The sequence below is a fragment of the Natrix helvetica genome (genome assembly GCF_964273705.1).
Source record: "Natrix helvetica genome assembly, chromosome: 6".
Classification (NCBI taxonomy): Eukaryota; Metazoa; Chordata; class Lepidosauria; order Squamata; family Natricidae; genus Natrix; species Natrix helvetica.
The window spans coordinates 17,732,435-17,744,881 of NC_138553.1; the positions used below are offsets into that span (position 1 = coordinate 17,732,435).

At 45.5% G+C, this 12,447-nt stretch overlaps 2 protein-coding genes across 6 annotated transcripts in view; one reads left to right on the forward strand and one right to left on the reverse strand.

Moving 5' to 3' along the window:
- DHX58 (DExH-box helicase 58) overlaps window positions 1-11,857 on the reverse strand; it is a 34,667-nt gene extending 22,810 nt beyond the window's left edge. The window contains exons 1-2 of one of the 4 annotated variants that reach the window (XM_081956736.1): window positions 11,761-11,816; window positions 9,845-9,924 (exon numbers count right to left, since the gene is read on the reverse strand). The gene's annotated coding sequence lies outside the window, so the exon portion shown is untranslated. The other 3 variants (XM_081956738.1, XM_081956737.1, XM_081956735.1) reach the window with 3 other exon arrangements.
- A 96-nt stretch (window positions 11,858-11,953) lies between these two features.
- Window positions 11,954-12,447, forward strand: part of DNM1L (dynamin 1 like) — a 56,784-nt gene continuing 56,290 nt past the window's right edge. For both annotated transcript variants that reach the window (XM_081956639.1, XM_081956640.1), the window contains exon 1: window positions 11,954-12,210. In XM_081956639.1, the coding sequence (XP_081812765.1) occupies window positions 12,109-12,210 (102 nt within the window). In that variant the 5' untranslated portion in view covers window positions 11,954-12,108. The remainder of the gene's footprint in view (window positions 12,211-12,447) is intronic.

The following is a 12,447-nucleotide window of genomic DNA, read 5'->3' on the forward strand; positions in this document are numbered from 1 at the left end:
CACTTGTCCGCGTACAGTGCCAGGCGGCCTCCGATGGGATGACTCGGGTTCGAGTCATTTCCCTCTGCGGAAGGGACGGCTGCCCCCCCCTCGAAAGGGCCGCTTGGACTGCGGCTGATACCTAGAACGATCCTGAAAGTTCTGCCTATTGAACTGCCTGTCCTGCCTGTACGGTTGGTAACGCTGTTCCTGATCCCTGTCATAGGATTTGAACTGGGTCCTGCGATAGGGGTGACTACGGGACTCCGCCTTCTTGGTGGATGTAGGCATAACCTTCTTCTTATCTTTGTTCTCCACCAAAATCGGCTCTAAGGAAGCCCCGAACAAATTGGTACCTGTAAAGGGGGCAGCTACCAAGTCCCATTTGGCCTTATAGTCAATCTGCCAGTTCCTGAGCCACAGGAACCGACGGGAGGCCACAGAGGTGGCCAAGGCACTTGAACCAAATCTAACAGCGTCTAGGGTCGCATCAGCCGAATACTGACACGCTGCCATAATTTTAGCTAAATCCTGGTGTACGCGCTCATCTTGGATCGGAATACTATCCTGAAGTTGGCGGAGCCACATAACTGTTGTGCGGTTGAAGTACGAGGCAGCAGCCGCCACCCGCACCACCCATGCTGAGGCCTTATAATTTTTACGCAAAGTGAGCTCCGCCCTCTTGTCCTCTGGCTTAAGCTTGTCTGCCACATCCCCCGAGACCACCGGGGAAGAGGAGACTAGAGCTGCGATGGGCTGATCTATAACCGGAAGCTGAATAGCCTGCACAAAAGAATTTTCCATGTTGTAGGCGCGACGGTCGTTGCTGCCTGGAGGGGAAAAGTTAGAAGGACGGGCCCACTGGCTAGTAGCTACCTCCAAGAATAGGGGAGGAGCAGGAATCTCTTCCTTATTGGTGGCCGTCGCTGAGAACATGACCATGTCTGGATCCATGGGCGGCGGGACTGTGGGGTCCCCCGTGCCCACCTTGGTGGTCCTCCTAGCCTTCTTAAGCAATGGTTTGAACATGGCCTGGAGAAAAAGGTTTGAAGAACGAGGCGGCTCAGGAGCCGCATCCTCCTCCTCAGAGAACCCCCAATCATCCCTCCGTGCCTCCCCCCTAGAGGAGACCTCACTCATGAGAGAGGGGGAAGAAGCCTGTGATGGTAAGGCCTGTCTCTTTGAGCAATGCCCCTAGAAATGGCTGCAGAAATTAGTCTTTTGAGATTCTCAGGGAGGTGTTCTAGATCCTCCTCATCACCCTCCGAATCATAGTCTGGTGCCACATAGGCCCTGCTGGATCTCCTACCCCTGACGGGACCTGCAGAGGTACCCTCCAACGGGTCCTCCCTATCTGCCAGGGAAAGTCCCCAGGGAAGTCCCCAGAGAAGCAGAAGGAGAGCGAGGGCCCCCCCGCTCCTGACTCCTATCAGATCTGCATGGGGAAGCAGAGGAAGAGGAAGGGCTGAACCCCCTGGCCACAGGTGGAGAAGGGCAGGAAGCCACAGGGCGTGGAGATCTGGATCTAGGCCTAGGATCCCGGGCCTGTCTTTTCTCAGCTCTTTCAATGACCTTTTCAATAGCCCTGGATCACCTGAGCTCATCTCTTTGCAGAGCTCTTGATGGCCTGTCCTCTGCCGAGGGCCTGGAAGCTCGAGGCCTAACTGGGGGAGTGGGTTCTGCCTTATCTTCGCCTGCCTGAGACGGCGCGGCCTGCTGAGCCTCTGATCTATCTGCCATCGCCCCACTCACATGCTCCAAAGTGATTTTTAGGCAGTAACGGCCCTTCAGCTGGTGAGGATCGCCTGCTCCGGGCCTCTGGCAATGCTGCAAACCGCACAGCCACGTTGTCCACAGCCTCTCCGTGCTGCAAGCCCAGACACGTGATTCAAAATGGTCGCCGGCTTCTTTGGGCGGTCCCTTGGCAAAAGTGCGCCTAAAAATGGCTGCCGACCTTGCCCGTAGCCTCCTGTGCCTGCGGGCGGCCGTTTGCAAGCTCGCCGCCCAGAAATTCACTCAATATCTCTGCTGGACCTCCTAAGCTACGAGGAGTCCTCCAAAGACAAAAAAACGGCCCCGCGCCGCTGCCGTGGGCTGTAACCGGCCCGGGAAGAAAGCGGTTTGAATGGCAAGCCGATCTGTCGCTTTTGCGCCAAAAAAACCCAGCGCGCTGCGACTCCTTACCGAGGGAAAGCTTAGAGACCGCAGGGTCGCCCGGCACGCCCGAGACACCAGGCATCAGTCCGTAGCGATCCGTTCAGGAGGGGGGAGGAAGCAAACGCCCCCCCCCCACTGACTCTCCCAGCCTTCTGAGGGCAGCCAAACAACAGCCCTGCAAGGCAGACCCACTACAAAAATTTTAAATAAAAAATCCAAATTTAAAATGTTCAATTGCCACTAATACTGACTAACTAGATAACAATAAAACTCTCTTACTAGGAACCAAACCTTAGTCATTGGACCGACTGAGAGGAAACTGGGAACCAACGGGAGAAGCCGAAGATTAAGAAGTTTTCTCTCAGTCAAATGGACCAATCAGGCTGTGTTAACCCTTCTGTGACCCCTCCCTCCACTCTACTGGAAAAATAAGTCGTTTTTTGCTCGTTTTTTGGGGGTCCATCCCCCAAGAGCCCTCTACAAGCCTCCTAAAGGTTATCCATGCCCTTTAAAAAAAAGGGCCTGTTTTCACGAAAAATGGGCTGTTTTTGTGAGGTTTGCAGAGTGCAAAAACTTTTTTTAAAAAAAATTGCCTCTTCAAAATCTTGGTGCGTCTTATAATCCGGTACATCTTACACTACGAAAAATACAGTAACTCATATTTATATATTGATTGCAATATCCCAGAGTCAACTGATTGCCTTTTGCAACACTCTGACAAGCAAAAGGTAATGGGAAAGCCAGATACACTTCATAACCCTATTACTAACTTAATAACTGCAGTGATTCACTTAACAACGGTGGCAAGAAAGGTTGTAAAATGGAGCAAAACTCACTTAACAAATGTTTTGCTTAGCAATAGAAAATTTGGTCTTCACTGTGGTTGTACGTCGAAGAGTTTGTGTGTTGCCTTGTGTTATCAATGCCTTGGAAGTCAATTTTAAAGGATTTGGCACTGACAGGGAAAGTATCCATGAACTATTCAACAGAAAGCCAAAAGCATTCTGTATACATCAACAATATCAGTTATACATCATATACAATGAAGCTAACTCTCTGGAAATTTGAAAGTATATTTGGGTGCTCTTACAAAAAAATAAAGATTGTAATGAAAAACCTTGTCCATTCAACAGAACAGTTGTCATGATGGGTATGGCTTTAATTAAAAAAAATTCTCCAATTCTCCAAATTCTCTATCCCCCCTCCCTCCTCCCCCTATTCTCAGCGTTTTGGGGGGACATGCTTGCAAACAAACATGATATTAGCAATTAATATTTTGCTTTGGAAAAGTTTATAGAATGCTTCTTGAAATCAAAATTGTAATTCATGTGTGCGCACGCACGCACACACTCACAGAGAGAGAGAGAGAGAGAGAGAGAAATTGGTCAGAGACCTTAATAAAGATTTACAGTATATATATGTTTTACAGGGGGAAAAAATAAACATGGAGGGAGGGAGAGAAAAACACACACCACATACACATTTTGCCTCTCTCTCTCTCTAGTGTTATCTCTCTCTCTCTCTCTCTCTCTCTCTCTCTCTCTCTCTCTCTCTCTTATCTATCTATCTATCATCTATCTATCTATCTATCTATCTATCTATCTATCTATCTATCTATCTATCATCTATCTAATCTATCTATTTGAAAATAAACAACAAATAACAAACTATCAATACATATCACATATCCATTAAATATTTTAAAGTATTGAAATTAAAGAAACAAATTGTAATACTCAATTATTATAAAAAATCATCTATGCAAAAGGAAAACATACTACATCCTTTTTTGACCAATAGATAACATTTCCTTTTTGAACTACATAAATTGTACATCCCTTGAATCCACTCCTTAATACCAGAATAATATTACATTCAGGTTTTTCCAAATATTCTCTTAGCAGCATCCCAAACCAAATGTCACCATACCTCCTAAAACAATCGGTTTCACAGTCTATGAAATTATTTCACAAAGATGTCAGTGACTTTAAGTATGTTGTATCTAATATTAAGCATAAACGGAAATAACATGATGTGCAAAGAAACCCAGTGTATTATAAAACAATTAAAATATTTACAGCCCAGAAGTGAATGCACAATTCACTACAAACCATTTCAAATAACACACATACCCATTCCATAGACTGACCTGGATGCAATAGAAAAGACGTCTGACATACAAAGCCACATTTACAATCTTTTCCCTTGCACGGCTTTCTATTATGCCCAGTGAGAGCTTGAAACGAAACTAAAAACGACCAATGAAAGCTTGAAACGAAACCAAAAATGCCCCAGGTTTTAGATTGTGGAGCTCAGCCAAGGGGGATCTCGACGGCCACATAAATAGGCTTGGCAAACCACTTACCTTCCAGACACTCTGCTTCTCCACAACCTCCCCTCAATGCTACTGAATCCCAAATCAGAAGATAATCATCCTTATTATGTTCAGGCTGAATTTATTTCCTGTTTTTAAAAGGAAAGTACATGCAAACAGAAACACTTCCTCCTCTGAATGTCAGTAATTAAACTATCATGGCTTTTAAAAGCACAGGAGTGATTTGTCTCTTTGCGTAACTTACTCTAGAAATCAAACTATTTTCAGAAGAATTCCTAACTGCAAAGCCCATTTGCACATGGAAAGCAGAGGGATGTGGGCAGGGGTGGGCTTCAAAAAATTTAGCAAGGGGTACTCTGCCCAGTTGCTGAGTGGGCATGGCCATTCATTACACTAAATGTTTTGTTTTCTGTCCAAATGCCTATTGCCTTTCTTTCAACCTCTATTTGGGTGCCTGTGTAGACCAATATGTTTGGCCCCTTTAAGAAACACCCACATCTTTAAGTTTAATCAGCAACACTGGGAAAGCATAGTGTCACAAGCTTTGTTCATGTGTCCATTGGTGTCAGAATTCACTGTGAAAATTTGTGGAAACTACAGGAACTATTTTCTATGGATGGGTTTACATAATGGCAAACACAAATGCAATTTGCAATTACGTATGTTGTGTGAACCTAGTCAATCAGTTTGTAAACCAGAATATAAAGATTGGAGTATTGTGTAAACACAAACCCAGTTAAACCTTTAGGTTTAACATGCCCTATCCTACTGAAGTTAAATTTTACTTCATATTTTAAAATTTTCTTATGCCCAGCCAGATAAAACTATTATAGACATTGTATCAGGAAAGCTGTACCGACCCACATATTTTATTAAAAGGCATATGCTGCATTTGTGAACTACAACATTTTTTCATTGAAAATTATTTAAAACTATTGTGCTACAATATTTAGCTTGCTCTGCTTTCGTAAATATTGATGCTTTTATCACAATATAGTGCTTTTATCTTATTTATCATTACATATTTTAAGTTTACATAAAGTTGCTTTAGGAAACTGCAGATATTTAATTGTCAAAGGAATAATATCTCTAGGGTTAAATTGCTTCCTTACACTTCCAGCAAGATACTCAGTTCTGATCCATGCTAATTCAATGATGGTTCAGCCATGATACAGGTAATCCTTCCCTTATGATCATAGTTGAGCCTAGCAATTATGGTTACAAGTTGTGATTGTCATAAAGCGGGTCATCATCTGGCTGACCCAATTTTACAACTTTTTTTTTCATTGCGGCCATTAAGTGAATACAGCAGTCATTACATGAATGTGGCAGTTATTACGCCAGCACATTGTTTGCTATGGACCAGGTTTTGCCGGAATTAGAAGTAAATGCCAACTTTTGGCAAAACCATAGTAAATTGTAGTCACATAACCACAGGGCACTGCAAACAATTGTAAATGTGGGCCAGTGGCTGAACGTTCAAAACATGGTTATGTGACTGCAAGAGGGGAGATGCCCAGCTGTCAGAACTTTGAAACCAGGTGATGAGTACCTTTCGGGAGGGCAGCAGTCTGGTAATTCAATAGATGCTATAGCTAGGGTTGGGCTTCAAAAATTACAGCAACGGGTTCTCTGCCTGGTGGATGGGTGGGCGTGGCCATGATGGGTGTGGCCTAGTCAGCCTCTTGCACCACGGCGGGGGGGGGGGTGTTTTCACTTTCCCCAGGCTCTGGAGGCTTTCCTCGAGCCTCTGGGAAGGCGAAAACTGCCTCCCCTGGGATCTGGAGGCCCTCTGGAAGCCGGAAATGGACTTGTTTCCGGCCTCCAGAGGGTCTCTGGAACCCAGGGGAGGAAGTTTTCAGCTTCTAAGAGGCTTGAGGAAAGTGGGCCTCGCGGAAGTTCTGGAAGGCTGGAAATGGGCTTGTTTCCGGTCTTCCAGAACTTCCGGGAGGCCCGTTTTCCCCCCCTACTTTCCCCTTCCGGGAGGCCCATTTTTCCCCCTACTTGCCCCTTCCGGGAGGCCCATTTTCCCCCCTACTTGCTTCTTCCGGGAGGCCCGTTTTTCTGTGTGTGCCCTTGCACTTATCTCACATCCAAATCGGGCCACGTGGAGACTCCTGGGAAGGGCAAGGCGGGGTGGGAGGGCTGGGGTGGGTGGGGCGGGGCCAGACAGGTGTGGGATTTGGAGGTTCTCCGAACCAGTCATAACATTAGCAACAGTTCTCCTGAACCCAGGCAATTCGGGAGATCCCGCAGCAGCCCACCCTTGGCTATAGCTAAGGAAAAGTCTGACTTGGCAGGGAAATAAAAATGCTTTGGAAAGTGTGATCACTTTACAAAGCATTTTTCCCACAATCGAGGTGTGAAATTGGTGTAACTTAATCTCTCTCAATTATTTGGTGAAAGAAATTTCTAACAGAATATTTCTTTTGGGGGTATTCAGTTATGAAACTTCTTTTATACTTCCATCTTTTTTAAAAAAACAGAGGAATCTAATAAAATATAAAAAGTTCCTTTTAAAGGTTCCTTGTAGCGTTCTTAGCAACAATAAGCAGTTTGCCATTGCCTTTGAATGGCCCATAAAAATAAATGAAGCCATAAAATTAATTGTAGTGCAGATTGTGGAATAAGGATAGTGTTGCAGCAAGAACAAAAGAGCATTCTCTATTTAATAAAATAAACAAAATTATCAAATTGTTACCATAATATAAAGATTGCTACTTAGTTTTTCTCAATTTCAGTGGGAACTGAAGGGATAGTTCACATAGAGCACGAATGCTTTTAAAAAAACAAAACAAAATGGATTTGCTGTCATTTCTCTTTTTTTGATGAACTTATAACCGTATTGGTATCACAAGAGCTGGTAAAGCCTGCTTTGAATGACTACAGTCTCTCTCAACATTCCAATTTAAATCTGACCATTTAGTTGCCAAACTATAATATGAAATTATCATCTTCTTTGATAATTATGTTTCGACTCCTTTCCCTCTTTTTTATAATATCATTGGACAATAAAGATTTTATTCCTGAACCCTTTTGGATATATGCAGGGGTGGGATTGAAAATTTTTAGCAACTGGTTCTCTGCCCAGTTGCTGGGTGGGCGTGGCCAGGGAGGACGTGGCCTACTCAGCCTCCTCCACTATGGTGGGGGTGGGTTCCCCCTCCCCAGACTCTGGAGGCCAGAAAATGGCCCATTTCTGAACTTCCGGGAGGCCCATTTTTCGCCCTCCCCAGGCTCCAGAGACTTCCTTTGAGCCTCTGGGAGGGCGAAATTGGCCTCCCCCAGGCTCCAGAGGCCTGAAACAGGCCCATTTCCAGACTTCTAGAACTTCCGGGAGGCCCGTTTTTCGCCCTCCCAGAGCCTCCGTGTGGGCCCTGTACATGTCAGGGTGGGCGGGATCAACCAGTCCTTCCAACTACTGGTTCAGCGAACCATATGCAAAATTAGTATCCAGTTTGCCTGAACCGGCTGAATCCCACCCTTGGGTACATGTTACAGATTGGTTGCTGATCAGAAAAACAACCTGTAAATTGAACCTATCTTGTACCTTTTAATATAAATTTTCTGTTTTTACACAGCAGATCCCTGTAGGAACTGTTGGCTATGCTGCACACATGAAAGCAACATATGAAAACATGGATCTGTTGCTGAAAGACATCCAGCACAGCAAGTACAACTGTAATATCTGTGGAGCAGAGATTTGGCCTGGTAGTGCAATTGTGGCCTGGATTGCAGAACCGGCGGTGACCCAGGCTATCCATGCCTCCAAACTGTTTCCCCAATCTCTTATGTGGTTGCCGGCATGTTTCTGCACACGCACAAAACAATATTTAGTAACTGCGCATGTACCAGCAGTGTGTGGCTGGCGCGTGTGTGCAGCGAACCGGTACCAACCGGTATAGGAACCTACACCTGCTGTGGAGATTTCAAAGTAGTGGCTCACCTGCTTGGAATGCAGCTCTGCTATATCAAGTACTAGTATTACATGTGCAGATGGGACAGATCAATGGTGGGTTACGACCGGTACGCCCCGCTATGGGAGTACCGGTGCCTCCTGCTGGGAGCACCAGGTACCGTTCCAGTACGGTGCTTCAGAGGGCCCACCCGCCCGCCCTCCTTACCTGTATTTGAGTTGTTTGGGGCTTCTGCGTACAGAGCATACGGCGCCTGTGTGACACTCCACTGAGCAGCTGGAGCTTTGTGGAGGCGTCGCAGAGAATCACAGGTGGTAAGTATGCATGCGCGCACTGCACGCGTGTGCATGCATTCTGCGCCCGGCCCCATTGCACCGTACTGGTTGCAACGGGATCCGGAACCCACCACTGGGACAGATGTACTACATTAAAAAGAAATGGCCACTCTGAAAGAACGTGGTTCCAGGATTAAAAAAACGTGGCATATGGACTGCTGGTTGGTGCTTCTGCATCATATAAAAGTTGAACTGATAAAAAAAAATTGTGTCAAAGCAGAGAACAACGAAGGTAAAGCATTTCATTGTTTGAGACAGTTGTTTCTAAGAATAACTGATACCAAGATTAAAGAAGAATTACTGTATATTGGTCCGCAGATCAGAAACATCACCAATGAGAAGCAGTTTGAATATCTGTTAGTGGGACCAGAGAAGATAGCCTGGAAACTATTCAAGGATGTCTCTGAGAATTTTCTCGGCAACTGCAGAGCATCAATTCAGCTAGTTGACAAGCTTCTTAAAGCATACAAGACCTTGAAGTACAACATGTCAGTGAAAATTCATTTTCTGCAGTCACACTTGGGCTTCTTTCCTGAAAATCTAGGTGCAGCCACACCCACCCAGTCTCCCACCCCCACCCCGTCCCAAGAGCAACCACAGCCCTGATGTCGCCCTCAATGAAATTGAGTTTGACACCCCTGGCCTGGAGTAAATAGAATGTGCATTAGATAACTCCCGGAGCATTCATTAGCCAAGGTTTAGGAATAGGGATGGCTAGAGACCAATAGAACAAATTGTTAGATCATTACTAAAATGTTTATTAGATGAAATTTCTTATTATCCTGCCTTGTCCCACCTACTGCTTTATTGAAATTGTATAAAGCTTTCTTAATCCTTTGTTCTGGGCTCTTGGCATTTTGGCTAGGACCAGTGATGAAATTCAAATTTTCTTACTACTGGTTCTGTGGGCGTGGCTTGGTGGGCGTGGCAGGGGAAGGATACTGCAAAATCTCCATTCCCGCTCCATTCTGGGGCCAGCCAGAGGTGCTATTTGCTGATTCTCTGAACTGCTCAAAATTTCTACTACCGGTTCTCTAGAACCTGTCAGAACCTTCTGAATCTCACCCCTGGCAAGGATCCCTTTTTTGGAGCATCCCAATAAAAGAAAACAAAACCTGTACCTTGTTGTCTGGTGTCCTTCTTTGGCCTCAGCACCAGGCTCAGACCCGGATTGGAGATAACAAATCCACATTCAGTACCTCATAATGACAAAGTGAAAACTGCATTTTAGAAATGTCTATAAATTTATTAAAAAGAAAAAAAACTGAAGCAATCACATTGGCCTAAGTATTCAAACCCTTTGCAACAACACAAGAAATTTAGCTCTGCTGCCTCCCATTTCACTTGATCGTTCTGACATGTTTTTTTACACCTTGAAATGGAGTCCACCTGTGGTAAACCAAATTGGGCATGATTTGGAAAGGCACACATCTCTCTCTATAAGGCATCCCAGATGACAATACGTACTGCAGCAGAGCAAAAGTCATGAGGTCAGAGAAACTGCCTGCAGAACTACTAGACAGGATTATTGCAAGGCAGAGATCTGGGGAAGCTACAATAAAATTTCTGCTGCACTGAAGATTTCTAAGAGTTCAGTGGCCTCCATAATTCTCAAATGGAAGAAGTTTGGTGCAACCAAGGACTCTTCCAAGAGTTGGTCACCTGGTCAAACTGAGCAATCAGAGGAGAAGGGCCTTAGTAAGAGAAGTGACCAAGAACCCAAAGATCACTTGGACTGAGCTCCAGAGATCCTGGGTGGAGATGGGACAGAGTTCTAGAAGGAAAACCTTCACTGCAGCCCATCACTGATCTGGGCTTTATGGCTAGATGAAAGCCACTCCTCTGGTGCAAAACACATGAAAGTCTCCTTAAGAGTTTGCAAAAAAGCAAGGATTCTCAGACTGTGAGGAACAAACTCTAAGGGGGCTTCCATGTCTATGGAGATTCTCAGTCATCTAGAGATCATGGTTGTCCCAAATGTTTCGCTTCTCATCCAAGAAGCTTCTTCAGGGCTTTCTTGTGTTTCATACTTTCTGAATGCACTGTAAATCTTCAATACAGCTAGATCTTCATTAATGGGATTAACAAAGCGCATAAAATGGCTATATTATTCAAACGTCTACTATTCAAGTCTATAGAAAATAAGGTAATTGTTTCTGGCTTGAAGGAAATACCCAATAAAAATTTTTAAACGTCAATTTTGATGGTTATTAATAAAATATACCAGCAAAAGATTAGAATAAGAGTTGTTAACCTAATTTTGCGAAGCTTCTTCTGCAGTAACATGGTACTGCAAATTAGAGCATACAAAACCTTTGCCAGACCAATTCTCAAATACAGCTAGTCTGCCTGGAATCCACACTGTATATCGGACATTAATACAATTGAATGAGTCCAGAGGTATTTCACGAGAAGAGTACTCCACTCCTCTGCTTGCAACAGAATCCCTTATGCCACCAGGCTCGAAATTTTGGGATTGGACAACCTAGAACTATGCTGCCTATGGTCTGACTTAAGCATAGTACACAAAATTATCTGCTACAGCATCCTCCCTGTCAACGACTACTTCAACTTCAATATCAACAATACGCGGGCAAACAATAGATACAAACGCAAGGTAAACCCCTGCAAACTCGATTGCAGAAAATACGACTTCAGCAGCAGAGTGGTCAATGCCTGGAATGCTCTACCTGGCTCTGTTGTTACATCCCCAAACCCCCATAATTTTAACCTAAGACTCTCTACTGTTGACCTCACCCCATTCCTAAGAGGTCTGTAAAGAGGGCGTGCATAAGCACACCAAGCGTGCCTTCCGTCCCTGTCCTACTGTCCCCATTTATTTGTACTCATTTCCTTTGTTCATGTTTATGCTTATACCTGTTTCCTTGTACATGTCTGACAAACCCAATAAAATATTTTTTTAAAAGAATACACTTAAAACAATTTTATTTTTTCACCAAGCCGAAGCAGTTACAGAAAGCAAAGCCAAAACCCAAAGAATTCTGAAAACACGATTCCTTCTAGATAGCTAGATAGACACGCCACTCATTCAAAATAGGCACATCAAGTGAACTAACCACAAACGGGACGGATAAAAGACATACACCCAACCTTCGGCAGTTTTTCCGCCCCAGGAAGGAGCCGACTACAATACCCGCCATGCTTTGCGCCCACGCCGGCTCCCATCTGGAGACGGGAGAGCGCGCGCGGGGCCTGTTGGGGGGAGAGCGCGCGTGCGCGGGTGTCTGTCTGTGTCTGCGGCCGGGGAAAGTGGCGGAGTGAGCGCCCTTCCTTGGCGCCTTCTTCCCTCTCTCTTTCCCTTCCCCGTCCATTCATTGCTGCCCTGCGGACTGTCCGTGCCCTTCCCTCCCCGCCGCCCACCGCCATGGAGGCGCTGATTCCGGTTATTAACAAGCTGCAGGACGTCTTCAACACGGTGGGCGCCGATATCATCCAGTTGCCGCAGATCGTGGTGGTCGGGACGCAGGTGAGGCAGGCGGGGCCTGAGCCAGGGTGACCTCCGCCCGGGCTGGAGGCGGACAGATGCCCTTGGGGGAGCCCTCCAGCCGTGGGGAGCGTTTCAGTGGGATGCGGGTACAGGAGGGGTGGGTTTCCTTCCTGATCTGGGCTGGGGGGTTTGGAGGGAAGGAAATATTGGCCGGCCAGTGCGAGTCTTGCAACATGTTGTGTGGTTGGGGGTTGTTGTTATTGTGATGGTTGTTTT